General features: G+C 37.8%; 4 protein-coding genes and 1 long non-coding RNA gene across 7 annotated transcripts; 2 read left to right on the forward strand and 3 right to left on the reverse strand.

Moving 5' to 3' along the window:
- Nucleotides 1–80: 80 nt before the first annotated feature.
- On the reverse strand, nt 81–628 carry LOC103949061 (UPF0057 membrane protein At4g30660). The gene is made up of 2 exons (XM_009360155.3): nt 467–628; nt 81–361 (listed from the first exon to the last, which is right to left on the reverse strand). The coding sequence occupies exons 1-2, from the start codon at nt 554–556 to the stop codon at nt 221–223; spliced, it is 231 nt and encodes a 76-aa protein (XP_009358430.1). The 5' UTR covers nt 557–628; the 3' UTR covers nt 81–220.
- A 5,999-nt stretch (nt 629–6,627) lies between these two features.
- LOC103949060 lies at nt 6,628–9,906 on the forward strand. Its single transcript, XM_009360154.3, has 3 exons — nt 6,628–6,983; nt 7,141–7,589; nt 8,839–9,906. The coding sequence occupies exons 1-3, from the start codon at nt 6,893–6,895 to the stop codon at nt 9,718–9,720; spliced, it is 1,422 nt and encodes a 473-aa protein (XP_009358429.2). The 5' UTR covers nt 6,628–6,892; the 3' UTR covers nt 9,721–9,906.
- A 949-nt stretch (nt 9,907–10,855) lies between these two features.
- On the reverse strand, nt 10,856–12,863 carry LOC103949057. Its single transcript, XM_048589709.1, has 4 exons — nt 12,444–12,863; nt 11,815–11,885; nt 11,400–11,709; nt 10,856–11,218 (listed from the first exon to the last, which is right to left on the reverse strand). Exons 1-4 carry the CDS (start codon nt 12,540–12,542, stop codon nt 11,021–11,023), a joined length of 678 nt encoding a protein of 225 aa, XP_048445666.1. The 5' UTR covers nt 12,543–12,863; the 3' UTR covers nt 10,856–11,020.
- Nucleotides 12,864–15,060: 2,197 nt separating this feature from the next.
- On the forward strand, nt 15,061–16,418 carry LOC125477273. Of its 2 annotated transcripts, XR_007258437.1 has the most exons (3): nt 15,074–15,445; nt 15,915–16,067; nt 16,291–16,418. It is a non-coding gene; the product is annotated as an uncharacterized LOC125477273 (long non-coding RNA). The 2 variants fall into 2 exon arrangements; XR_007258435.1 differs by lacking the exon at nt 16,291–16,418 and having other exon boundaries at nt 15,061–15,445; nt 15,915–16,125.
- Nucleotides 16,414–21,465, reverse strand: LOC103949056 (serine carboxypeptidase 24). Of its 2 annotated transcripts, XM_009360152.3 has the most exons (9): nt 21,087–21,465; nt 19,055–19,162; nt 18,779–18,874; nt 18,604–18,696; nt 18,273–18,358; nt 17,774–18,174; nt 17,417–17,512; nt 16,901–17,006; nt 16,414–16,785 (listed from the first exon to the last, which is right to left on the reverse strand). In XM_009360152.3, the coding sequence occupies exons 1-9, from the start codon at nt 21,370–21,372 to the stop codon at nt 16,639–16,641; spliced, it is 1,419 nt and encodes a 472-aa protein (XP_009358427.2). In that variant the 5' UTR covers nt 21,373–21,465; the 3' UTR covers nt 16,414–16,638. The 2 variants fall into 2 exon arrangements, with proteins under 2 accessions (XP_009358427.2, XP_048440175.1); XM_048584218.1 differs by lacking the exon at nt 17,417–17,512.
- Nucleotides 21,466–24,491: the final 3,026 nt, after the last annotated feature.

A 24,491-nucleotide genomic window follows, 5' to 3' on the forward strand; every position in this document is an offset into this window, starting at 1 on the left:
CTCCCAAAGGCAAATCTACATCACTGCAGCAAGCAAACAATTGAGTGTAATCTAAGTCAAAATTTTAGTTGGATCAAGTATAAAATTGGTAACATGCAAGGTCCCTTAATTTTCCGAAGCAAAACCAAAACAAGCAATCAGTCTTAACATATGCAGCATACAAATTCAGATTTTATTATAAACATAACAAGCAAACAAAAGATCTAAGGATCCCCTTGGTTTAATTGGAGGAGGCGTAGAGGGGGCGGCGGTACTCATCGAAGTACTCGTCGCGATTGATGAAGACGATGGCGTAGAGGGCGTAGATGATTCCCGGAAGGTAACCCAGCAGCGTCAGCAGCAAGCATATGCAAAACTCCACCTGCATAAATAATTGCAAATCCAAAATTTCAATCTTTCACCATTAATAACATCGAATCTGCCACCAAAAAACGAAGAAGACGGAGGAGAAAGAAAGAGGACTTACGGTGCAGCAGCCGTGCCGGAGACAAACGCCCAGCGGAGGGAGCAGAATTGCGATCAGAATCTCACAAAAGATCTCACAGTGACTCGGCATCTTTGTTTCTCAGATTTTTTTTTCTAGAGAGAGAGAGAGAGTTTGGTCTTAATGGAGAAGCAAACAAAGATAAGGCGACCCAATGGTTGGTTGTAAGATCTAAACACAATCTGAATCTGGTTCCTGAGTCGTCCTTCATTTTCAATCGATAGGGACTTTCTCTTGTATCGTATTGGGCTTTTTTGGCACCAAACTCCGCCTTATATAAATAGGCATGGCCCCAAATTCACAGTTTTGGGCTTGTTTATGTATTGGGCCGAAATACAGCATCAACCCAATCAATGAGGCACTCGACGCTTTCTTTTAGCAGACGTGGGCGTAGTCAGAATAGTAAGAGGGCATGTGCCTCTTTTATACACACGGAATTCAAATTTTCTTATCGCAGTTTAGATTTTGTGTAAAGCATAATAACCACTGTAAATATATTTATTATTGGCTAGCTTATTCTGTATGTTGGACCAATTAACTAGTCTTTTAAGGTAGAATGCATAAAAGAAGGGTTAACTAATCAATGTTGTAGATATTATGTACATCAACATATATACTTGTGTGAATTTATAGATGTATGAAGACGAATTTTTTTAAACTATTTTCATAGATAGTTAGATTAAGTTTTATTTATATTCTATCTGACACATCTCGACCCGGAATGTTCAGTAGGACTTCGAATCAAGCTGTGCTGCCTAACACCTGGAGGGTGACGAAGCCATAAAATATAGTGATGTGAAAAATGTGAATAAATTTAAACCTAAAAGTGTCTAAAGACAAGAGTGCACTGTGAGCAGCCCATTTCACACGCGACGTTGAAGCATAAGTAAGGTATAGTAGTGTGGGTAAGGATCATACCCTCAGAGGTAGCCACCTACAAATCCTCGTCGATACGAACTTTCAGCATCTAAAACCTGGAATGGTGAAAAACAAGGGTGAGTGGGCCTGAAAATAAAGTTTTAATAAAAACCTTTTGAAAATGTTTAACCCCTCGCTGTAAAACCCATATAGTTTCCAGAAAATAATACTACGCATATACGTAAAAACAATGCACAAAGACAGTAAAAACCAAGTATGCCATGTCATAACATTTATGCATTAAAAGATGTAAGTTAGGTGAAATCAATATAAAGTAATATGTCAGTCGGAGTCATCTAATGCGACCTGTACGACTAGACCTATGGCTCATCAATATATGCAAGTACAAGAGTCGAAACCACCTATTGTGGTCTGTACGACAGGGTTAGGTGTAAATATGTATGCTCAAGTTCTACGATCATGTGAAGGTTGTGCGAATAATCGCAGGTCACCTACGAGTCGGAACCACCTATTGTAGTCTGTACGACAGGGCTGGCACCAAACTTGGATCTAAGGTGAGCGTGCAGTGCGGGAGGTAAACATCACGTGAAAAATTGTGCCCTAACCTCGGGCGGGAGCACTAACATCGGGGTGCATCAATGATGATCACTAAATGCATCTATGCATAATGATGTGCAATGCAACTAATACCATCACAATGTACTCACCTGAAACTTACCCGAGCCTCCGCAACATCAAACGGTATAACTCTCGATTTATAATAATGCAATACTTAAAATGCAACTCATTTTCGACATGGCATTTAAAGCATAAATCATTTTAAAAATGTTCTGGAAACCACGATATATATATATATGTATGTATGTATGTATGTATGTATGTATGTATGTACGTATGTATATATAGAGCAAATGCCCACTTACCTGGAGTTCGCACTACAACTTCATAACACAAACATCGAGGCATCAGAATCCTTATCAATAGAACACGTAACTTACATAAAACACATCCCTAAAGACGTTCTAGAATAATTTGAGACCCAATGACCAAAAGTCAACCGTCGGTCAAAGATCGACAGTAGGGTCCACAACCATACGTAACTCAATCCAGAAGATCAGCATCGCAGATTTCTGATCCGTAACTTCCAAGGATCCACATTATGCTTCTAGAATAACAAACTAAAATCTTACCACGATCCGACAATCGGACTCTGCCAATTGCCAAAATTAAGTGGCGGTTAATGTTTTATTTTATGAACTTACAAATTCAATTCAGAAAATCCGTTCGTCGGATTCCCGATCCATAAGTTCCAATGATCCTCAAATATTACGTACTATAATGTATTAAAGTTAGGTGACGATCCAACGATTGGATCGTCGAATCATAAAATGGTCAAGAACGTAGTAATTCATACTAGGTTCAAACTATCTAACCATAATCAACGGTTATCAAATTGACATCATAACATCAAATTTAACTCAAAAAGGGCAACGTTGGCCCACTGGCCATGCCCCGCCGCACATGGCGGTCTGCTGCCCTAATTCCTGGAAAATTCCAAAATTCACCAAATTATACCAAAATGAAGATCATGAATCGAGGATCAATTTATATACCTGCGAAGACATCCAATTTGGCCGGGAAATGACCTAAAAAATCCTTAAACCGTTGGAAACTTTAAAAGAGGTGAACTCTGATATGCTAACTTCGGTTATCCGCCGCCCCCAAACTAGTTTGGATTTTGTTCCTGGACTCGAGGGACGTCGATTGGTGGTGTTAATCATAGCTAGCTGCTTCAGAAATGGTGAATTTAAGGCTAGGGTTTCACGATACCCGTACGGATGTTCTTCGTGAAATCACGACGAAACTCGTCGATTTTAGGTCAATTTGGATGATGGGATGTCATGCAGATGTTTGGGGTAATGGAAGGTTAAAGAAAGCCAGAGAATTCAACGAAAACCCGTCAGAATAATCGTCAGGAGTCGGGTCAAGGTTGCGGTTCTAAGGGATCCGGCTGATCTTCTTATTCTCTCATTTCTCATTTCTCTTCCTTTCATCTCTTCTCATTGGTCCGACTCTTTTCCCCCTTCTTTCTGATTGGGAGTCTCGCCCATCCTTTCTCTCCTTTATCTCTTCTCCCAACCGTCCATTTCTTCTTTCTTTAAATCTGGGCCACACACATGGCTTCCCAGATTAAGCTCCAAAAATTTGAGTTTTTCATAATAAATTTACAATTTTACCCTCAACTTCATTCGTTAATAACTCCAAATTATGTTCTATTTGCGCCCACGCATTCGTAGTGACAATTACTACGAGGATATGCCAAGAAAATGGATCTTACGTGACTCGACAATGTGGTAAAAAATGTCAATGCATTTGCCTTGAAGGCATTTTCAAAATTTCACATTTTAAAATTATAAAAATCGTAGTTTTTAGGGACGGGTCGTTACACTACCTCACTCACATGTTAAATTTATTTTGTCACCTCATGATTTAGGTATTATATATATATATATGCATATGATGACATAAATTTAGAGTAATATCCATTTTACTACCTTCAAACTCACAAAAATTGTATTTTTGTACACTTTTATACTTGCGTTAATTTTTGTTATTAAGTCTTCGGTTAACTGATGTCATGAAATAGCTTTTGACCAAGGACAGAGCCACTTTGGCCCCAAGGAGCAAATGCCATTTCTTGAGAAAATGTACATATTGCATGTAGCAAACCCACGTGATAGACATAACATAAGCATTAACTCTTCTAGTTGCTACTATTACAATATTACTATTGAAATAGTATTTATAGTCATGAAATTTATGAATAATCGATTGAGAAATCGGATGGGAAATTAATGGAAAATTAATAACATGGTTATTTTTAGAGAGAGAGATATTTAATGATATTGGTAATGAAGTTATCAAACAACGCTTTCAAAACATAAAAATGCGTTGAGGGATAGTGTAAAGTGTTGCATGAAAAACTGTTATGGATTAATACATATAAGGATTTTGTATAGCAAATTCTTGAATTTTTTTAACTTGTGACTATGTGTGACATCCCACATCGCCCAGGGGAGTGATCCTTATATGTATATTCCCATCCCTATATAGCACGAGGCTTTTTGGGAGCTCACTGGCTTTAGGTTCCGTAGGAACTCCGAAGTTAAGTGAGAAGAGAGCTAGAGCAATCCCATGATGGGTGACCCACTTGGAAGTTGCTCGTGAATTCCCAAAAACAAAACCGTGAAGGAATGGTAAGCCGAAAGCGGACAATATCGTGCTATGGTGGTGGAGCGAGCTCAGGAAGTGATCCCCCCGGGCCGAGATGTGACAATTTGGTATCATAGCCTAACCCTGGTCGCGTGTGTGCCGACGAGGACATCGGGCCCCTAAGGGGGGGTGGATTGTAACATCCCACATCACCCAGGGGAGTGATCCTTATGTGTATATTCTCATCCCTACCTAGCACGAGGCCTTTTGGGAGCTCACTGGCTTCGGGTTCCGTAGGAACTCCGAAGTTAAGCGAGAAGGGGGTTAGAGCAATCCCATGATGGGTGACCCACTGGGAAGTTACTCGTGAGTTTCCAAAAACAAAATCGTGAGGGAATGGTAAGCACAAAGCGGACAATATCGTGCTACGGTGGTGGAGCGGGCCGGGAAGTGGTCATGCCCGGGTCGGGATGTGACAATTTGGTATCAGAGCCTATCCCTGGCCGTGATGTGCCGACGAGGACGTTGGGCCCCTAAGGGGGGTGGATTGTGACATCCCACATCACCTAGGGGAGTGATCCTTATATATATATTCTCATCCCTACCTAGCACGAGGCCTTTTGGGAGCTCACTGGCTTCGGATTCCGTAGGAACTCCGAAGTTAAGTGAGAAGAGGGCTAGAGCAATCCCATGATGGGTGACCTACTGGGAAGTTGCTCGTGAGTTCCCAAAAACAAAACCGTGAGGGAATGGTAAGCCCAAAGCGGACAATATCGTGCTATGGTTGTGGAGCAGGCCTGGAAAGTGATCTGCCTCGGACCGGGATGTGACACTATGTTATTTGAGGATGCTTTATGGCTTAGTCCTTGCTTTTGATCCACTGAAATATTTATTAAGAAAATCATAAATATTTTTTAAGCTAAAAAAATATAAATTGAACTAAATTTAATAATAGCTTAAATTTCTAACCTAAATTAAAATAGAAGTGTGCTATCTATACATCCATTTTTACTTTTCACACATCTCTTATTAATTTATGTTCTTTATCTTCTTTAATACATCTGATTTAACAATAAAAAATTAAAAAAATGTGTAAAAAAAAATAAAAAGAGTGCGGATATCATCTTCTATTAAAATATCCAATAAAAAAGATGTTTTTTTGACAAGACTGGGACTTGGTGATATTGACCACAATAATGTTGACTTGACTTTCGCATCGTAGATATGTCACATAAAATGACATTTTTGATCAATGAAAAGTATCCATAAAGGAAATGTAACTTAAAAAGTACCGTACAAGTTAACGCATAGCGTAAACATACATTATTAATTTAAGTTAGTGTAAGTCCACATAATGTAACATGCAGCCACTTCATAGTGTCACAGTGGGCTGAGACAAATTTTAACTCGTATTTTACATGATATGTTCTAGATTCTATTATTGACATGAGTAAACCACGATAATGGTTAGAGGGAAGCTGAAATAGTGAGTCGTTCTAACCCCATAAAAATGGACTCCCGTAACTAAGCCAACTGATCGCTTTTAAAAGAAAAATAATGTAATAGGCAAGTCCATATAACATTTTGGACATCCAAAAAATACCTAAACCATCATTATCTCTACTAATTAATAAAACCCTATTTGTCAATCAAAAGAGGACTGAAAAAATAAATTAGTCTTTTATTACACAAAAAAATAATGGACAATAATATAATTTCACAAGTCCAAATTTACCTTTTTTTATTTATTGAAACATCACCTTCAGGTGATGTTAAAATACCTCCAATGTTAAAATAAATAAATTAAAAAAAAAAACCAAAAACAAAAGCCTCCCACTCCTCTCACTCTCACGCTCTCTCTCTCTCCCTCTCTCCTTTTCATTTTCTAAAAAAATATGTTGATATACCCAAAGTGCGTAAACAAATGTTAGTCAATATTAATTTAAGTTAAAACCGACTTTCAAAAAATAAAAACAGTAAATTTCCGGAAAAAAAAGAGATTTTTAACTTAGGGTTTTACCTACAGTAACAGTAACATAAACGGTAGAAGAGGAGCACAAACGCGGAAAAGTGTCCTCCCGCGGCACTGCCCACGCCACCGACACGTCTCCACCTGCTTCTGCTTCTCCCCTCCCCTCCTCCGTGGGCCCGCGGACTCAGCCAGCATTTCGTCACTATTTCTCCACCGAGTATCCAGCCAGAGAGTATATATTTTGCTGTTGTAACTGCAACCTCCAACCGCAAACGTTTATTCTTTCTCGTTTCTGCACTTTACCAAGTCAAAGTTCAAAGCGCAACAATTTATTGAGTGATTCAATGGAGTTCAAATTCCGATCGGTGGACGAGAGGCCGCCGCCGCCTTCTCCCGCCGGCTGCTACTTCTCCTGCTACCAACCCGCATTCGGAGGTCTCGCTCTACCTTCTTACTTTTGCTCTCAATTTTCTGTTTGGTTGTCGGGAAACCAAAAGAAAACGAATTTACTTCAAATTTCAGTTCTTTTCTTAGAAATTCAGTTAATTTCCTCACTCTGCGATTAAACTGAGATAATCTTCTTTCTGAACAGGCCAGATAGCTATGTTCCGAAATCCGGATATGAGATTGAACCTGGACCCGCTCCACAACCCGAGGTCCGTCCACGACGAGATGATCGAGCGCCAGCTGGAGAAGGAGAGGATCAGGGAGGAGATTATTGCAGCGGAGATTGTGCGAAGGCAGGCTCTCGAAGCGGAGGTGAGGAGAGAGCTCATGCTGGAGCGGGAAATCGCTATGCGAAGACCCTCTGTCGAAGGTCTCGGTTTTGATCAGGTCCGGTTCGGGGCGGTGCGATTCGACCAGAGAGTCCACCACCCCTTCGATGATGACCAGTTCGGATTGTTTGCTTCTCTTGCGCCCGCCGCATTCGATAGGGGAACGTGGCGGCGGCAACAGGAACCTTTGACCAATGGCTTCAAGGCGATTCCGGCTCCTCCTCCTGTTTCAGACCTCAACAATAAGGACAAGTTGATCTTACTGGTCAGTGCCATTTCTACTTTTTAAAATTTGATTGGTTTTTAACTTAATAATGCTCTGTTTATGGTTTACTGCGTTTGTGGTGGGAATGCTCTGTTTTGTGCTAAAGTGGGAGATTTTTTCTGGTTTAGTATGGTTTCTTGGTAACGAAGGCATAACTTGGCGTCAAGGATTGGATTGGATAACTTGTAGTATCCACTGATTCTAGTGAGAACTTTCAAAACATTACATCCGTTTCTCTCATTAGCATACACTTATTCTAGTGAGTTATCGAATCCAATCATAGACACCAAACGTGGCCTAAGATTCGTGGTTAGACCATGAGAATCAAGGTAAAAGATGAGATTGATGGTAAATTGCCCACCAAGATACACCATTTGTTTTGGATTGTCTAGATTTTTTAGGTTGAAGGAACGGCATATACTCTGATGAATATGTATGTGTATGTGTATGTATGTATTGCGCTCCTTCAACCCTCGAAATGTTGGCTTTTCGGGTCTATGTTTTACAAATACATTGAAGAGTCTGTGTTACTAGTAGCCTCTGCATTGCCTAAGTGGCTGTGCCCATAACCAATGCTAATATTGGATTGCAAGGTGTATATCAGTTCGCTTCCTAGTCCCTATGCATGTGGTAGTGCTTTTGCTTGTGGATCAGCACTTTAAAAGTCGTCTCAATGGGGCCTCATTGTCATTCACTATGTAGATTATTTTTCTTCGATCGGTCAATAAGATGGTTTGCTATTTCATTATGTTATAGTGATATCAGTTTGATCGAGGTACGGAATAATCTAAGATTAATGGCACTGGTGATTGTTGAAAATTGATTTTTCATTTGATGGTTCACTTGGAGAAGACTACCCTCTTGATGCATATGCAGTGGTCACTTGTGGCCTTGTGTGAGGTATTGTCCTTATACATAATTGTATCTACATGCCGCCCTCTCACCTAATTACTTGGGGCAGACAGATTCCTCTGTAATTATTTCAACTTCTTGAATATTTGTTTTGAATCACTGTTATGATGGTCGACATATTGAAGGTTGGTATCTTGCAGATGTCTTAGACAACACATTTCTTATCACTGGTTTTGTCTACTTAAGATTACCGAAAAGTTGTTTTCTGTTAATTTCGTATTTGTAAAGCAGGTAGTGCAGTTCGCATTGGAAATGATGTTGAGATTTTACCATCAATTGCATGTTTAGAATTGAAAGACTGTTGTTAATGTAATTTGTATAAGTATCTTTGTTGCAGGCGAAACCTGACCCAAATCTCTCCGGAGTCAGGCGGAAAACACCACCAACGGTGGGTGCTAGTGAGCTGCCTCCATTTGGGTTGAAAAAGAAACCCAAAGAGGAATGGAGTTGCGCCCTGTGCCATGTTAGTGCAACAAGTGAGAAGGGCTTGATTCATCACATTAATGGTAAGAAGCACCAAGCCAAGGAAGCAAGACTGAGAGCTCAGAAACCAGGCACGAGCTCCAGCAATTCAAAATTGTCAAAGAAAGCTGCAAAGTTTTCTGAGCCCAAGGAGGTTAATGGTATCAAAAGCACAAAATTAAGGGCCAAACAAGTATGGAAATCGGTTGACCACAATGAAACCAGCGATGTTTCCAACCAGAAAATGCACAAACAGGGCACTTCAAAGGGGGAGACGCCAATGTCGAAAGTCCAGTGTGGAGAGGTTCTGAAGAATAACGACAAGGTTAAAATAGTGGACGGAGTGGAGAGAAAAGAAGACGTAAAGAAACAAGAGTTTACGTTTTGGTGTGAAGGGTGTAAAATTGGTGCCTTTACTCCAAAGGTGTGGTCGTCTCATATAAGAGGAAAGAAGCACGTTGCTAGGAGTCAGAAGCTTACACAAAATAATGCGCCGATTGCAAGTTTCATGGCATCAACTGAGGCCTGTAAGGAGGAAGAAGATTCTGATGCGGCCAAAGAAGCGCATGAGAAGATTCCAATAGCAACCCCCATAGCATCAGAAGGGGCTAGTAAGGAGGCAGAAGATGCTGATGCGGACAAAGAAGCGCACGAGACGTTCAAAGGCCTCATGATGAAGCTAATGAGAATGCATAATGTTGCTCCGGCGAAACAAGCAAATGACAGTGCAGAAGTTGTTGCGGATACAGAAAAATGAGCTGCATACCCGATGATGAATAAGTAGCAGAAGAGACTGGAGAGATTTAGAAATGAGTTTGTTCTATTCTTTTTATTTAAAATTTCGGTTTGTAGTGGCATAGATTATTTTCTGTGCACCATTTTCTCCTTTTACGCGCCTTTCTTTTATTCTCGTCTTTGAATTAAATAAATCATTAGAAGCGTACAAAGGTGTTCGAAAATCACTTCCTTTTTTATAGGAATCGTTTCACCACGGACGACCTCAAAGGAGGGAAAAGAAGACATGAGAGTTGGACCAACTTACTATAAGTGGAACATTTTATTAGGCATGAGTAGCTCACGAGGAGAAATATATTCCGACAAACGAAACAAGACGGAAAATCGAAATCCAGTCCGATCTCGATCCTTCCATGCATCATGAGTCAGAAAACCTGTACTATCTACACAACACGTTGGAAATCAGGTACTGTTTGTTTTATTTGCGGATATGCAGATCTAAGCGTAACCTCGCTGGCCAGAAAAGTGTAATCTCTCTCTCACCGAAATTTAAATCTCATCCGTCGTTTAAATTAGATTATCGCTCAAATAAAACAAGCAATTGCAGCCTCAAAATCCAACTTCACCCAACTCAAGGGAGAATCAAGCCAGTTAATCGTTTTCTAATCCTACCACTCGTAACCAAATGAGCTACATCCCCTTGTCGCTAGTTGAGCGTTACATTATTAGTTAGAGATGCTACAGTGGCTTACCAAAATGCAGGTCCTCGTGAAGGGGGTTTGTAAGGCATCCATTGACAAGGCACTCCACAAATCGATTAGCACTTAAAAAAGCTAGCTTAAAAAGTTAAAACACACATGCCCAAAGCATTGCTTCATACCATGGGAAAGCATGACGGTGAAGCATTTCACCATCACCTTCCCAAAACACCTTACTCTCATAATGGTCCTAAAGATTTCCCCTTTTCTTTACAAAGTCATCTTAGCCGGCCTGCTTACGGTTTAGAACCGGCCGTAAGCAGCGAAACACAATTTGGAATATCTTTACATCGCTCACACCAAACATCGATCATCGATGATTACAAATAAGCAACCAAAATCAAATTCTGTCTGCATCCTAAGAAATTTTTTTCAACATTAACGAAAACAAACGAAATCTGAATAATCCTAAACCATTTCATTTCAACTGTATACACTCGATATGTAAGACCATGACAACTTTACAAAGAAGAAAATCAAAGAAACACAGTAACTGAGGTGTTACTCTTTCCAACCCCGACAAGATATATGATCTTCAATGGTAATACTCGAAGAAAAGTAAAATCAAACCCGTAAAGCCACCTGATCTTGCCAAGTAATCTTCCTCTTCCCCGATCGATTTGACCCATTCCCTATAGTCCTGCAAGCCAGTAACTTCATGTCATTGTGCTGCTCGTCATTTCCCACTCTGCGTAAACTTTTGTTGGGCTCCTTTATCCTCATTGGCTCATAATTGGCTTGAAATTCCTCCTCGTCCTCTCTCTGTAGCAAAATGATACAAAAGAAACATCAAACTTCACAGATCAGAAGTTACACCAAGACTCAAAGCACATTACTTTGACCATTAACTATTTGATTACCGAAATCTGGTTCAAGTCAAAAACTGGAATGTTCTTTCGCTTTGTCGATTCCTTCCCACTCTGAACCCTTTCCTTCTGATTTAAGTCAAGTTTGGAGTGGGGGTTCGCAAAGTAGCTTCCTTTCCGCCAAGTGCCCTTGCATTAAGGTTTAATCCAAATTTTGGAGGAGGTTTCTGCACAATGTCTTCCATTCCATGTTTAACCTTTTCCTTTTTGTTCAAGTCTAATGCAGGAAGAGGGTACCGTGAAGCAGATTCCTTCTTGCTGGAACTCTTTCCCTTCAAATAGGTGACGCGCTGGGATTCTAAATTGTGTGTTTGCACAACATCTTGCTTTGGTCGAGGGTTCATTGACGGGTTCCCTATTAAGTATTTATATCTTCTCCTCAAAAACCTGCAAATTCAAAAGATAAACATTTACCAAGTCAAATTCTTTCCTCTTTCATTGTAAACACAGCCTATCTTATAAGTGTACAAAGGTATGGACAAGATGCTATACCTTACTTCAGCTACGAGCATAGACTTTTTCTGTTTCATTATCTGCAATTTTTTCTTCGTAGCATCTGCATCCTGCAAAAGAAATGATTCTTCAATTAGTTTAATCAAGCTCTAAGATGCAATTTTCATAAACCTAAGAAAAAGAGTGTACCAAATAATCGTAATACCCTCTACAACAAGGTAGTAAAACATTTTGCAGATCACAAATCAGTAAAGATTAAGACTTATCAAATAACCTATATACAATTTCTACAAACAAAAATTAGCGTACAAACATATCTACAAGTTTTTTCAATCCCTGAGGCTACAAATTTCCAAACAAAAATTAACATAAAAATACCTACAAATTCCCAATTCCTGCTGCTTTTCCTAATTTTTTTACGGCGGTCTCTAAAACATGAGGAGATCATAAACCTACTGAGAAAAATTTTCAAAAAAATCCAGAAAAAATAGCTGAGCAATATCTCTCTAAATAATCAGCCTACAAACAAAACCACCATAAAAATTCCAAAGCTAGAAAACACAGAAATCATAAACAAAAACCCAAGAGACATGAACACCATACACCAGATCTAATGAAACCCACAGAAGAAAGTTGAAATCTTTTAAAAACCCAGAAAAGACTTATACCTTCTGCAGCTCCTCATAGTCCTGCATGAGACTCTGGTGCTTGAACCTGTTCCTCTGGTCCTCCATAGCATCAGAAACAACCCCCTTCATCTTCTTCATCAGATCACAGGGAGATAAAAGTAAAGCAACCCAGAACCCAAAAACCAAGAATTACAGGAGGGGCCGGGGGGGGGGGAGATAGAGAAAGAGGGGCAGGAGGAGATGGGTAAGGAAAAGGAAGAGAGAGTTGGGGAGGAAATAATAAAGAAGAGGAGAGGTAGAGAGAGAGAGAAACAAGAAAGACAAGGAGGAAAATAAAAGGAGAGAGAGCGGGTGGGAAGGGAGGAGAAGTTTCTTGCTTTCCTGTTTTCTCTGTGAAAACTCTGACCAAGACAACAAAAACTCCAAAAGAGCCCACATAACTCGGTGAAAAATAATGTTGTTTTGAAAGACAGTGATGAAGATGGGGATTTTTTGGGGGGTTGCAGAAGGGTATTTCTGGCAACATGTTTGTTGATGAGAGAGAGAGAGATTTGTGTGAGGTGAGGTGGGTTGGTTGGAGGACACTTGAAGACATCTATCTCCTCTTTCTTTTCTTTCTTTCCCCTTCTTTCTTTTTTGTATTTCTTCTACATAAATTTTGGTCCAGCTGGGCCATTGGAGAGAGAGAGTTTCTAGAGAGAGAAACACGGAGGGGAAGAGTTGGGTGTTGTGTGGACTCTCTTTGTTTTTGATGGGGGAAGGTAACTTCAAGGTTCCTTCTTTCTTTGGAGGTGCGCTTTTCTCTGTGATGGATGAGAGAGAGAAGAAAAGATTGGATCTTTAGAGAGAGAAAGATTTGGTGCTTTAGAGAGAGAAGGAGGTGGGCATTGAAGATTGGGGCTTCTTGATGATGAAAAATTAAAAAAAGGGCAGAAAGGAAAGGATAAATGAGAGAGACATGTTGGAGCTGCTGTTTTCTGACGGGGCTGTTTGCAGTTGTAGGTATTGGACAGGTTGTGGATGTTAGGTGTCAATTGCTGCCCTATTTACCAAAACACCCCTCTGGTTTTTCTTTGATTCCAAGAATTCTTTGCTTCTCTCTCATCCTTTTTCCTGTTTTTCCCAACAGACACTTGGAGGTAAAAGATGAACAAGTCCCTGATTTGGCTTTTGATTTACCAGGGGTGAGTTTCGTCTTACTCGGTTCTATTTTTTGTGAATATTAAAAATTAAATTAAAATTATCAGTTAGTATTACAATTTAAAAGCGTTTTTTGATTTATAAGTGAAAATTAAATTCGATTCTTATCAAACATAAATTTGAATCACATTATTGTCAAGTTATTGTGAGGTTAGCCTACTTCTTTCTTTAATTTAATAATATAATTTTTTCAAAAAAAAAAACCTAATTAAAATTATTAATTGGTTTGTGCGATTTTTTTTTAGTTTTTGGTTTGGTTCATTCTCATTTGTTTTTTTTTTTTTAATTTTCTTTTATAAATAAAACATGAAAATCTGAAAATTGGAGATGACTTGTGTCCCTTGCGAAGAAATTACTTGTCCCCCATGGACGATTAACAAACTTTTAACATTCAAACTTCATAATCAGAACCATTCATTATTTTTATCATCATCTAGAGATCATATATGCAAAAAAATTATTCAATTTATAGATGTTTTAGTTATTTATATGTATAAAACAAATAGACGATTCATCATGAGGGTACTACTGTTACCAAAATCGTTAATTGGTTTATCATGTATGAATAACTAAACAATCTCCAAATTGAATGATTTTTCGAATGTATGATTTTTAGATGATAATAAAGAGAATAAACAGTTCCGATTACAATGTTCAAATAGTAAATATTCGTTAATTGTAAGTAGGGGAACACAAACATTATCATTTAGTAAATCCAAATCACAAATGCAGGTACGAAGGGAGAAGAGAATAATGTCACAATGGCATATTTGTAAATTTATCTAGTGAAGAAGAAAAGTCTTTATGCGAGTTTAATCCCGAAATCAAGATGTCTAATTTGAGTCCTATACTATTATCGTAGAAGTGTAAGTTTGATAGATATGTCAATTGCTCACTATTTTATAAAAATAAAACTCTTTGAGACATTTATATAATAACTCAAACTCAATTATCTTCAGTGTGAGTTTGATTCCAATACATGCGAAATAAACTCAAATTTTCCGTCCCATTGCGAAAACACTACGAACCTTTTGCCCTTTTCTTCAAAAATTAGTATTCATGGACAAAGATAGAACTTTTTGGTTTGGTAATCCAGTCTTTTTCCATTACTAGTCTTATTAATTAATTAATTTCAGTCTGTAACACAGAGGATAGACAAGCAGGTGGTAACCACTGCCATGCCATTGTATGTGCTCCCTTTTGTCTCTCTGATTTAAGCTTTAGCTCACAGGCCAGGTAAATTGGTACACCTAAAGATAAAAATAATAATACACCAGTCTAATATGATCTAAGGGTTTTTGAGTAATTTGGTTGCACTAATTTGCAACTGCGTATTTTAATGGCAACTGAGATAAATTTGAGAACTAGTCAAACTCCGCCATCAACCACCACAATTGAAGGATATCAAGGCGAAAACGTCCAACAAATTTTTTACAAATACATGACCAGTGACTAATGACTTTTTGGCTTTTGGAATTGAACAAGTTGGTCAAGCCATCAGCCTCCTCAGTCTCCAGTGGAGACTCTCCACCCCTTGACGTCTCCATCTTGTTCAATACACGCTCTTTTGCACGACGAATTCAATTTGAATTTATACTGATAAGTCTGATGACTCGTTGTTTTACAATTTTGTGTGCAGTTTAAAACACTAGTAAACGACTTGCAAAGACCAAATAACCTTTCTCTCCCTCTCTCTCTGGAGATTTTCTAGTGTGCACCAGTGGCGGTGTATGCATCCACGATCATTGAATTCTTTAACTGTTGGTTCATTGACTTTACATCTAAAGCTCCATTCATCTTGAACATGTCAAACAGATAACGGTGAAGATGTACCTTCGAAGGTTAAGTCTTTTCGTCTTTGCTTTGCTGGTGTACAAATCCAGTAATTGGATAGGATCAAGTTTGCTTTTTGGTCCAAGTTCTTTTTTAATTTTCAAGTTAGCCAACTTTTGAGTTGAAAGAACACAATGCTCCCAACTTTCTCAACCCCTAGCATACATGGAGGGTTGAACACTTGGAAATAAACCAGCGAAGAACAGCCACTGTTTTCCGATTATTAATTAGGAGCTAAGAAAAACTTAAAAGCATCAATCTGGGTTTGTTTTGTGTGAATGAAGTTCTTCGCGCTTCAAAACACAGTGCGAATACATATGCAAAGCCTTACTTTAAGCTATTCAAATCAGGTGACAATGTGAGAATGGTTCTGTGTGGATTGCCGCATATGTTGATGCAATCCACAAGCTCGGATTTTCTTTATCAGATCGTGATCACTCAAGTAAGTAACTAACAACATTTGACATTTGTTTGCAGATTCCAAATTTCTCATCAAGGTGGTGTTGATCTGATACTTTTTACAGAATCTTTTTGAGATAATATAGGAGCAGAATTTATGGTTACTGTGAAGGGAATCAGCAACCTATGCGAAGGGAGATCGCTGAGGCTGCAACTGAACAAGGATCATAAGTAATAATTAACTTCATGGCCTTTCCTCAATCAGATGATATGAAAAATATCTTTCAATCATGCTTGTTATCAGTGACAGATAAAATTCGAAACCATTGTGAAAACTTTGGCATATGCCATTTGTTGGGTTTTGTTCTAGAGATCCAAAACTGATATAAATAATGGTCGATATAGAATATGTTTAATCTGTCATCTTAATGCAAAAAAATTCACTTAATTACAGATGCCTACAAGGACGCACACCAGAAGGAGGATGTCCAGTCAAGTAAAATGCAAACAACTCGAAACTATGCAAAATACGCTCTTCAAGTAATAACGTAACTAGAAACTGATATACATGTTGCTCTTGACAAAAATACCTTTTACATTTTATTGTGCTTTGCATTGCAAAACTTTTGAAGAATTACAATTTACAACCAATTATATCCAAAATACTATCTAAATGGAATACATTTTTCATTAAAAATAAAATTACTCGCTAATTTTAATGAATGATTCCTAATCTAGCTGCCTCATGATCTTTTTGTGTGGGAGTTTGGTGGAATATATATTTGAATTTCTGAATAACATGTCAGTTAAGTTTTGGCAATTTCTTTCCTGCTAAAAATGATTTGAAAAGAGTTAACCCTCTCTCGGCCTGAATCAGTGGAACCTCGTGGCCGGCTCCTCGTACGGTTGCAAAGGTTAAGCCATCGTAGACTTCTGTCCATCCTCCTACCTATGTGGGGAAGAAAAACATAGAAGTGTTTAATTTCAAGGCCTTTCTTTCACTGCAAGAAAAATGATGGGAAAGTTGTTTAAGGATGATGCTGTGTTTTTGTTAAATTAAATACCTGGGATCCGGAGTACCATGGATACCACGGGGTTTTGATCGTAAGGTTGAGATGATTTAAGGATAACCTAGTTGCTGTCACCGGAACTACTGAATCTGTGTCCCCGCTGCACCAAAATTAGAAGGTAAGCAACAGAACACCAGTTAATGATGTTATAACTTATCTTTGTTTACGGCTTTTTTAGACTGCACTAACATATTAAGTATGAACACCTACAAAATCACGCAGCGGATGGTGTATTTAGAGTTGCTTGAAAATTATATTATCTCTCTCTAGCTTGCTTTTAGGTCTTCCTTTTAAAGAATTTAAGTTAATTAAGATATAATCTGTTTTGGAAATCGAAACAAAATACGAATCATAAATCATGAATCAAGTCAGCCCTCATGAACCTGTTTAATAAAAACGAGGAATCGCATGTAAATACCACCCGAATAAGATTTGGTCGTATTGGGGTTGTAGATTCTCTTGTTGTGTTATATGTGCCAACAAGAACACTTTTTAAGTTGTGAGAGTTACCTGAAAACCCAGATTCTTAGACCAGCTGCAATCAGCTCCTTGTAAGTTGGCAGGACGGAATATTCAGAATCCTTCCAGTACTTGAAAAGAACATCACTGCCCAAAGAAAATTGAATTACGAAAGTGATTCCCTATGCTTTTAAGAGCTTGTTTGAGACTCTTTTTTTTTTTTTTTTTTTTTTTAAGAAATACTTCGGTTCATTAATAGAAATCCAAGTGCTTTCTGAAAAAGCAGTTGGAAATGCTTCCTTTGATTGGAAGACAACGGTTTTCGCGATTTCAGAACCAGTCCCAGACTTGCCCTAATTACTTTGCTAAACTTTTAGTAGAATGTATTAAGATTAAGAAATTAAGCACCTGCAAGCAGTCCACTTGTAAGGAATTCGAGTAACGTTCGCATGCATTGCCTTCTGCACGTCCGGCCGGTTGTAATACTTCTCTGCATAGTTCTCAGTGCACGGGTCATACCCTGAAGCGCGCCGGCGAAGAAGGGTGTTTTTGAGCCTCAGATGCCGTTTCGTGTTATTCAGCATTGTCAAGCAAAACGGTGTGTAAATGCTGTACGGATCAATGTCTCCAAAATCATGGTCCGTTGCATAATTTATAGCATCTTCACATTGCTTTGATGTTGTTTTTACTGTGAAGTTGCAGTGGCTGATGATGGATAGGTAGGTTCGATCCGATATCATGGCATGGCTCCACCAATATGTGACAGTTCCAATGTTGTCGTAGTAATAGTCTGTCACAGCGTTACCCACCTGCTCAGTTAGGAATAAAAATCTTCAAATTTGCGAAAATTAAACAATTCAGTTCTTATTTAAAGTCTGAATTTCTGAATATGATGTCTTCAACTTACCATAAATCCCTTGAGATTAATGGTGGATTCGGAATGCACTTTGTTGTAAGCTACAATTTCCTTTGACAGCTGAGGAACATAATGTCCTGTGAAGGTAAACGTGTGATTGTAGTACATTGGTATTTTGAAATTCTTTTCAGGATGTCCGTTATTTATTAAAATAAATGTGTACGTCATCGATAATGTGTTGATACTTTGTCAATAAAATGTCAGTACGTTTTATTGTCTACACTTCTTTCGAACCATTATCGATGACATAAAGAATGGACGTCCTGTCACATCCGTTCCAAGGCAGGACTTAACCTAAAGTAAAGACTTTCATTTTCCTTGCCTGCATAGCTTTCCCCAGTAATGTAAAATTCTCTGTGTGCGTATTGTGGAAATCTTGACAACCAGTTAAGCAGAAAAACTAGAGCATCCTGAGCTGTGTCACAAAATTATAAATATAATTAAGATTGAAAATGCTAGTTATAAATTATAGTTATTGGTCGTTATTATTTTTCTACCTGTTCTTTTGTCCCCAGAATTTTTAAGGTCACTGCTTGTATTTGTATATGAGAAACCGACACCAGCAGGTGATTCAAGAAAGAGAATATTCGCTTCTGCAATGAGAAAAATGAAAATTATATTTATATCCACATCGACACTGTTATTGACTATCAATAATTCAGTAAGTTGTCCATGTTCTAAATAGTTGATAACATGTCAAATCAATACCGCTCTACAATGGAGCGGAATTTCTTTAAGAAGAAAAAAGGATAGCGAAATTCATATGCATATACCTCTGTTCCAGGAATACTTATTGAGATAAAGAGATGAACAGGTTCGATTAATCCGAAAGGGACCAAGCTCCTCTGATGCTCCATATGCAACGGATGAACAACCTGGTCCTGAAACAGTAATTATGTATATCCAATCTAGTAAGTATTTGCAAGTGGATATTTATTCGTTTGAGATTTGAATATTTCTAATAAATTGTGATTCTTTTTTGTGTTCATGGGCAGTAAAACTAAACAATGCCGCCATCGTTGTCGCCATCAACATCTCTTCAGAGCACGCCTTCTTGAAATTAAGCAATGTCAATGTGTGTGTGTGTGTATGAGCGCTCGTGAAAGACAACGAGACAGTGAGACAGTGACTGAAGCATTTCAATTTTCATGGTTGGAGAAAAAGGAATTACAGTGCTGGTGTGTAGAGTTGACGAAGAAAAGTTGGATCACTTTAATCGTTTTGTTGTGTCGTTTGGCGTACGTTTGTTACCCAAACAACTACACAGGAAAGACAAAGAAAGAAAGAAAGAAAAGGGACCAAAATTGCAAAGGCTTTTCGAGGTACTACAACGACGTCTGTGTAGGAAGTGGGAATGAAGGTCCGTTTGGAATGGAATAAAAACCCTAAAAAGATAGAGAGGGAGAGAGATATCACGAGGAACCATGTGGTTTTGAGTGTGGACATTCTCTTTCCTTTTGCGCATGCTGTTGAAAAAGTTCTCCATCTAGTCGTATACGATTTTAGAGAAAACTGGGTGAGACCAGCACTCGGTTAACAAAAGTTTATGTGTATGGCCGCACAACCACATGACCCTAGAATTTGTCAGGTTAATGAGGCCCATTGGGTATAAGCTAAGCTTAGTGAATTTTCACTGTATGTGGTAATAGATAGGCGTATTATTAAAAATTAAAATAGAAATTAATGCAGCTTTATTATAATATGTGAATTAGTAACATTATTTGATAACTGTCACAATAAAAAAATTTCATCCCTTCAATGGAAGGGGGTGGACACGTGCTTGTACTACAAATTTATCTGTCATGTATTAAGAACCAAAAATAGTTTGCTTATCATTTTGGCATCAATGACAAAACCCATGACACAAATTATATCCATTAAATAATATTATACAGATCAATACACTATCCACGCATCATGTAAAAATATTATACACATGGATGGAAATTAATTTATGCTTTGCGGGTGTTATTATTTGCACTTTAAAAAATTTATTGTGCACTCTAAATTTTTTATGTTTTAAAAACAAAAATAGATTTATAAAAAATGTAATTTTTTTAGAATGCTAATACCAACTATTTTTCCTCATTCCTATATAATGTCAATTTTTAATTTGTATGTATAACATTGAAAAAAGAAAGCACAATATTGAATGCTTTACTAAGAAGTTGTCAGAATGACAGTTAGTAGCTTACCGGTTCTTAAATTTTTCAGTAGAATTTGATTAAAAAAAGAAAAGAAAAGGGTTGACCAAGAAAGTAGTTTATCAATTCATTTAAGATAAGGATAAAAATCATTATGTCATGTTTTCATACTACCTTAGATAAAATTTGATGTGAATAGTCACATTATTTGAAAAATTTACAAATCCAAGAAAAGAAAGAAGAAAGACTCATCGTATACCACAATTATCATTTAATTGACTAGTTTATTTTAATTATTAGTTCATTAAATAATAAACTAAATTTAAAATTTTGATTAATTCAAATGATGTGGTTGTCCACATCAAATGCTATCTAAGGTAGTATGAAAATATAGTACAATAACATGGTATGAATAGCATTACTCCTATTTAGATCTAATTTTATAAATTGTATAACGTAATTGTTAATAATTGAATTATATTTTAACTATTAATTAACATACTTATTTTCTATTTATGACACAACGAATAATTTGTAAATTTGATCTATAAAATTGGTTTACCTATCACATATTACTCAGTAGATTAACTTAAAATTTAAGATATATATATGGATAGGATATGTTAATTATTCTGGTAATTATTGATTAAACTAAACTGACCTCCATTGAGCCAGAGAACGAGGGGTTTCTCTTGAGGACAAGTAGCGGCTTCAGTCAACCAGTAAAAAAGAGCTCGACCGTGATGTTCGTTGACCGTAACATAACCGGAAAACTGGGAAAATGACACCGGCGGTTGTCCTGGCAGCGCTGAGATTCGATCGAGCTCCTGCTGTTTCGGCACCATCGTTTTCGCGAAGACATTGGTACTATTTGTCGTTAAAGATAATAAGAGTAGGGCTAAGGACGACAAGAACACCATCATGCTCTTCCTAGGCAATATTGCCATTGCGTTTCCTTTGGTTCTGTCCCTCTCTCTCAAACTCTCCCCCTCTAATGTTGCTTGAGAGTATATTTGTAAATATATAACATAGTTTTGTTTTCTATATATATATATATATAAATATACATCCATATATATACATGTGTGTGTGTGTTTGCTGCATTACTGCACAAGTGCAAGTTGGCGAGCTCTATCTGGTGGACCAGATCACTCTCTCTTTCTTCTCTCTCTGTGCATGTGTGTCCAGATTTAGAGAGAGAGAGAGAGAGAGCAGCTAGGTAGCTGGTCCTACAAGAAAATTGAAACCTATGGATGGAGCTAGATGATCAGATCAGTCATCGGTGTGCTTGGTGATAAATGCATCACAAGACTCTTTATGTCTCTCTCTCTCTCTAGGGACTAAGGGGACGTTTGTTGCGCTGGACTATCTCGGACTGGATTAGCTTCAAGGACTAAGCTGGACTGGTTTAGACTAGACTAAACTGGACTAACTTAGTGAAGCGTTTGGTGCAGTATTGGACTAAGAAGCTGGATAATAACAAATTCTAATATTATATTATTTAATATATAAATTATTAATATTTTATTATGATCTTATCTTTTTCTCCATCTTTTCATACCATTTCCGTCCCACTCTTTTCCTCTTCTCTCATCGTCCCACTCTCTCCCTCTTTTTTTCCTCTTAGACCCCTCAATTCATGTCTCTTTTTCATTCCTGGTCAAACTCCTTATTGATTCCAGTCTCTATTTCTCTGTCCTCCCTCCCTCTCTAGCTATGCGTTGTTCGAACGGAACCTCACGGCTTCAATTTTCCCAACGAATTGCAGGTTTCCCGATGTGTTTTCCGGCCAACCCTCGTTAAATTGGATGAAGTTAGCACCGCCAAAAAATTCATCACCATCCCTGGACCGAGATCTTAGCTTTGAATGCTCGAATCTGTCATGGATTTGAAGAAGCCCAAACAGGCCGAGACTTCCAGGCCATTTTCCGGCCACATTCGACCACATTTTAGCCTCGATTCAGGTAAAATCGTAATCTTGTCACTCCCAGCTTCAATTTGGTATATTTTATATGAAAGTTGGTTGTGAAATGGATCTGAAAGAGAGTCGGAAAGTTAATGATTGATTTAGGTGACCGGAGATGACGAGGAGTCTGTCGGGAGTGGTCGTTGAGCATGATGAGGATGAGAAAGAGAGGATAGTCTTAGCTAGTCCCATGGTTATTGGGGGGTCTCGCTAAGACCTCTTAGTGAAGGGTTTTGTCCATGCTAGTCCCCTTTAGTCTCATTAATGTTAGTCCCAGCATGGAACAAACACAGTATTGGACTAATAGCTAGTCCAGTCCAGTCCAGTCCAACTTAGTGAGGGCAAACAAACGCCCCCTAAATGTATGAGCTAGCTTGGCTTTTGAGCTGAGCTCCGACTCGTGGCCTAGTATTTCAACTATAAGGTCATCTTCAATCGATTGTTGGTTAAAGAGTTCGTTTTAGCCCTTTGACTCTCCAAGATTTTTCAAGATATTAATATTTTAATGAACAGTATAGGGCCATATTTGCCTCCGTCTTCAACCGAGGGTCAAAGGGCCAGATGGCTCGTTTTAGCCCTACCACAAAAAACTGTCTCCAATCGAGGGCCAAAGGCCCAAACATAATTTATTATTTAAATTTAAAAACTACAACAGCTTAAATTTAAAAACAACAACTTAAATTTAAAAACTACAATTTATATTTAAAAATTACAACTAAAATTTAAAAACGACAAATTAAATTTAAAAACTACAAATTAAATTCGAAAACAACATTAACTTAAATTTAAAAACTAAAACGACTTAAATTTAATATCCATAATCAACATCATCTTCATCATCCACCATCGTAAGAGTATAGTTAGAGGTAAACAACTGCCATCGGCTCATAATTTCTTTTTTTTTTCCTATCAAAATAGGCCTTACGCATTGGAGTGTAATTCGAAGTGTTTCTTTCCATGTTCTTATCATCCATCTCTTCTTGTATTTGTTTTGCCCGTTCTTCATGCCTACGCTTCATTTCTTCGGCCTCAAGGGCATTTTTCTCCGCCAATAATCGCAATGAGGCTGCCACTTCATGTTGAGTGGCGTAATTATCATTTGCCTTGCCCTTTTCCTTCAACCGTCGCGCCTTGTTTCGTCACATAGCCCTAGGTATGGAACCTTCACCCGAAGATGGATTTTCCACCCTTTTTTGTTGAATGGTTGGAGATCCATCTTCATCCATATCTACAACTGAGGATGTAGTTTCGAACACCAGCGTAGGAGCTCTCTTTGGTGGATCTTCAAATAACACCCACCCTTTAAAAATTTCCCAACAACTGTGAAATTGAAAGGGTTTCGAGCTGCTCTCCATATACAATTCCTCTGCTTGGCGTACCTAGAAAAAAATTAAAGGAAATTAATTTATGAAATTAAATGTAATTTAATTAAATATTTAAAATAAATTGTGAAAACATTTATTTCGTCGTAGTAATTAGCGCCACTTTCATGTCTACTTGCGGCTGCTAACAATGCTTGATGTCATTTGTTCAAACTTGGCTAAAGATGTTTCTTCCATCTTGAAGAACAACTCTTGTGGTTTCGAATATTCAATGGAGTGGTGCCTTCATAGAACTCTAAGTATTTTTTGGACACACGAGTCCAAACACCGTCATTTGTTTAACAATTCCCCCTCACACTATCTTCTGACACCCATCTATAAGCCTTGCAAAGAGCTTCATCTTCTTTTCGGGTCCAAGCCTTACCTTTCATTGCAGAAGAGGCCATTTCAAAATTATTAAAAAAATTGAAGGATAGATTTTTGAAAGAGGAAGGAAAATATGAGAATTGAAATGGTAGGAATGGTGAAAATTTTGTGAGGAATGGTTTGGGTATTTATAGGAAAAAAAAATAGAATTTAAAAAAAAAAAAAAAAAAAAGAGGCCCAAAAAACCCTTAAAAAAAAAAATTTGAATCCAACGGTAACTAGCACCAGCTAACAGTTGGTTTCAAAATTATTTTTAAAAATTCCTATCGGTTATAACCAATAGGAATATATTTATATTAAATAATATAAACGTATTCCTGTCGGTTATAACCGACAAGATTCCCAGTATTTC

This window comes from the organism of the source record quoted next, unplaced genomic scaffold (assembly GCF_019419815.1).
Source record: "Pyrus x bretschneideri cultivar Hongxiangsu unplaced genomic scaffold, Pyrus_bretschneideri_v1 Contig1, whole genome shotgun sequence".
In the NCBI taxonomy this organism is placed as follows: Eukaryota; Viridiplantae; Streptophyta; class Magnoliopsida; order Rosales; family Rosaceae; genus Pyrus; species Pyrus x bretschneideri.

Coding starts and splice junctions, on each gene's coding strand:
- LOC103949061 (XM_009360155.3), bottom strand. CDS start 556: ATGCCGAGTCACTGTGAGATCTTTTGTGAGATTCTGATCGCAATTCTG. Junction 362..466: donor TCCGGCACGGCTGCTGCACC/GTAAGTCCTCTT, acceptor TTATTTATGCAG/GTGGAGTTTTGCATATGCTT.
- LOC103949060 (XM_009360154.3), top strand. CDS start 6,893: ATGGAGTTCAAATTCCGATCGGTGGACGAGAGGCCGCCGCCGCCTTCT. Junction 6,984..7,140: donor CTACCAACCCGCATTCGGAG/GTCTCGCTCTAC, acceptor CTTTCTGAACAG/GCCAGATAGCTATGTTCCGA. Junction 7,590..8,838: donor AGGACAAGTTGATCTTACTG/GTCAGTGCCATT, acceptor TCTTTGTTGCAG/GCGAAACCTGACCCAAATCT.
- LOC103949057 (XM_048589709.1), bottom strand. CDS start 12,542: ATGAAGAAGATGAAGGGGGTTGTTTCTGATGCTATGGAGGACCAGAGG. Junction 11,886..12,443: donor ACTATGAGGAGCTGCAGAAG/GTATAAGTCTTT, acceptor TTTCTTTTGCAG/GATGCAGATGCTACGAAGAA. Junction 11,219..11,399: donor CCCCCACTCCAAACTTGACT/TAAATCAGAAGG, acceptor ATTTTGCTACAG/AGAGAGGACGAGGAGGAATT.
- LOC103949056 (XM_009360152.3), bottom strand. CDS start 21,372: ATGGCAATATTGCCTAGGAAGAGCATGATGGTGTTCTTGTCGTCCTTA. Junction 18,359..18,603: donor TACTGGGGAAAGCTATGCAG/GCAAGGAAAATG, acceptor TTACCTTCACAG/GACATTATGTTCCTCAGCTG. Junction 17,513..17,773: donor TACAAGTGGACTGCTTGCAG/GTGCTTAATTTC, acceptor TTCTTTGGGCAG/TGATGTTCTTTTCAAGTACT.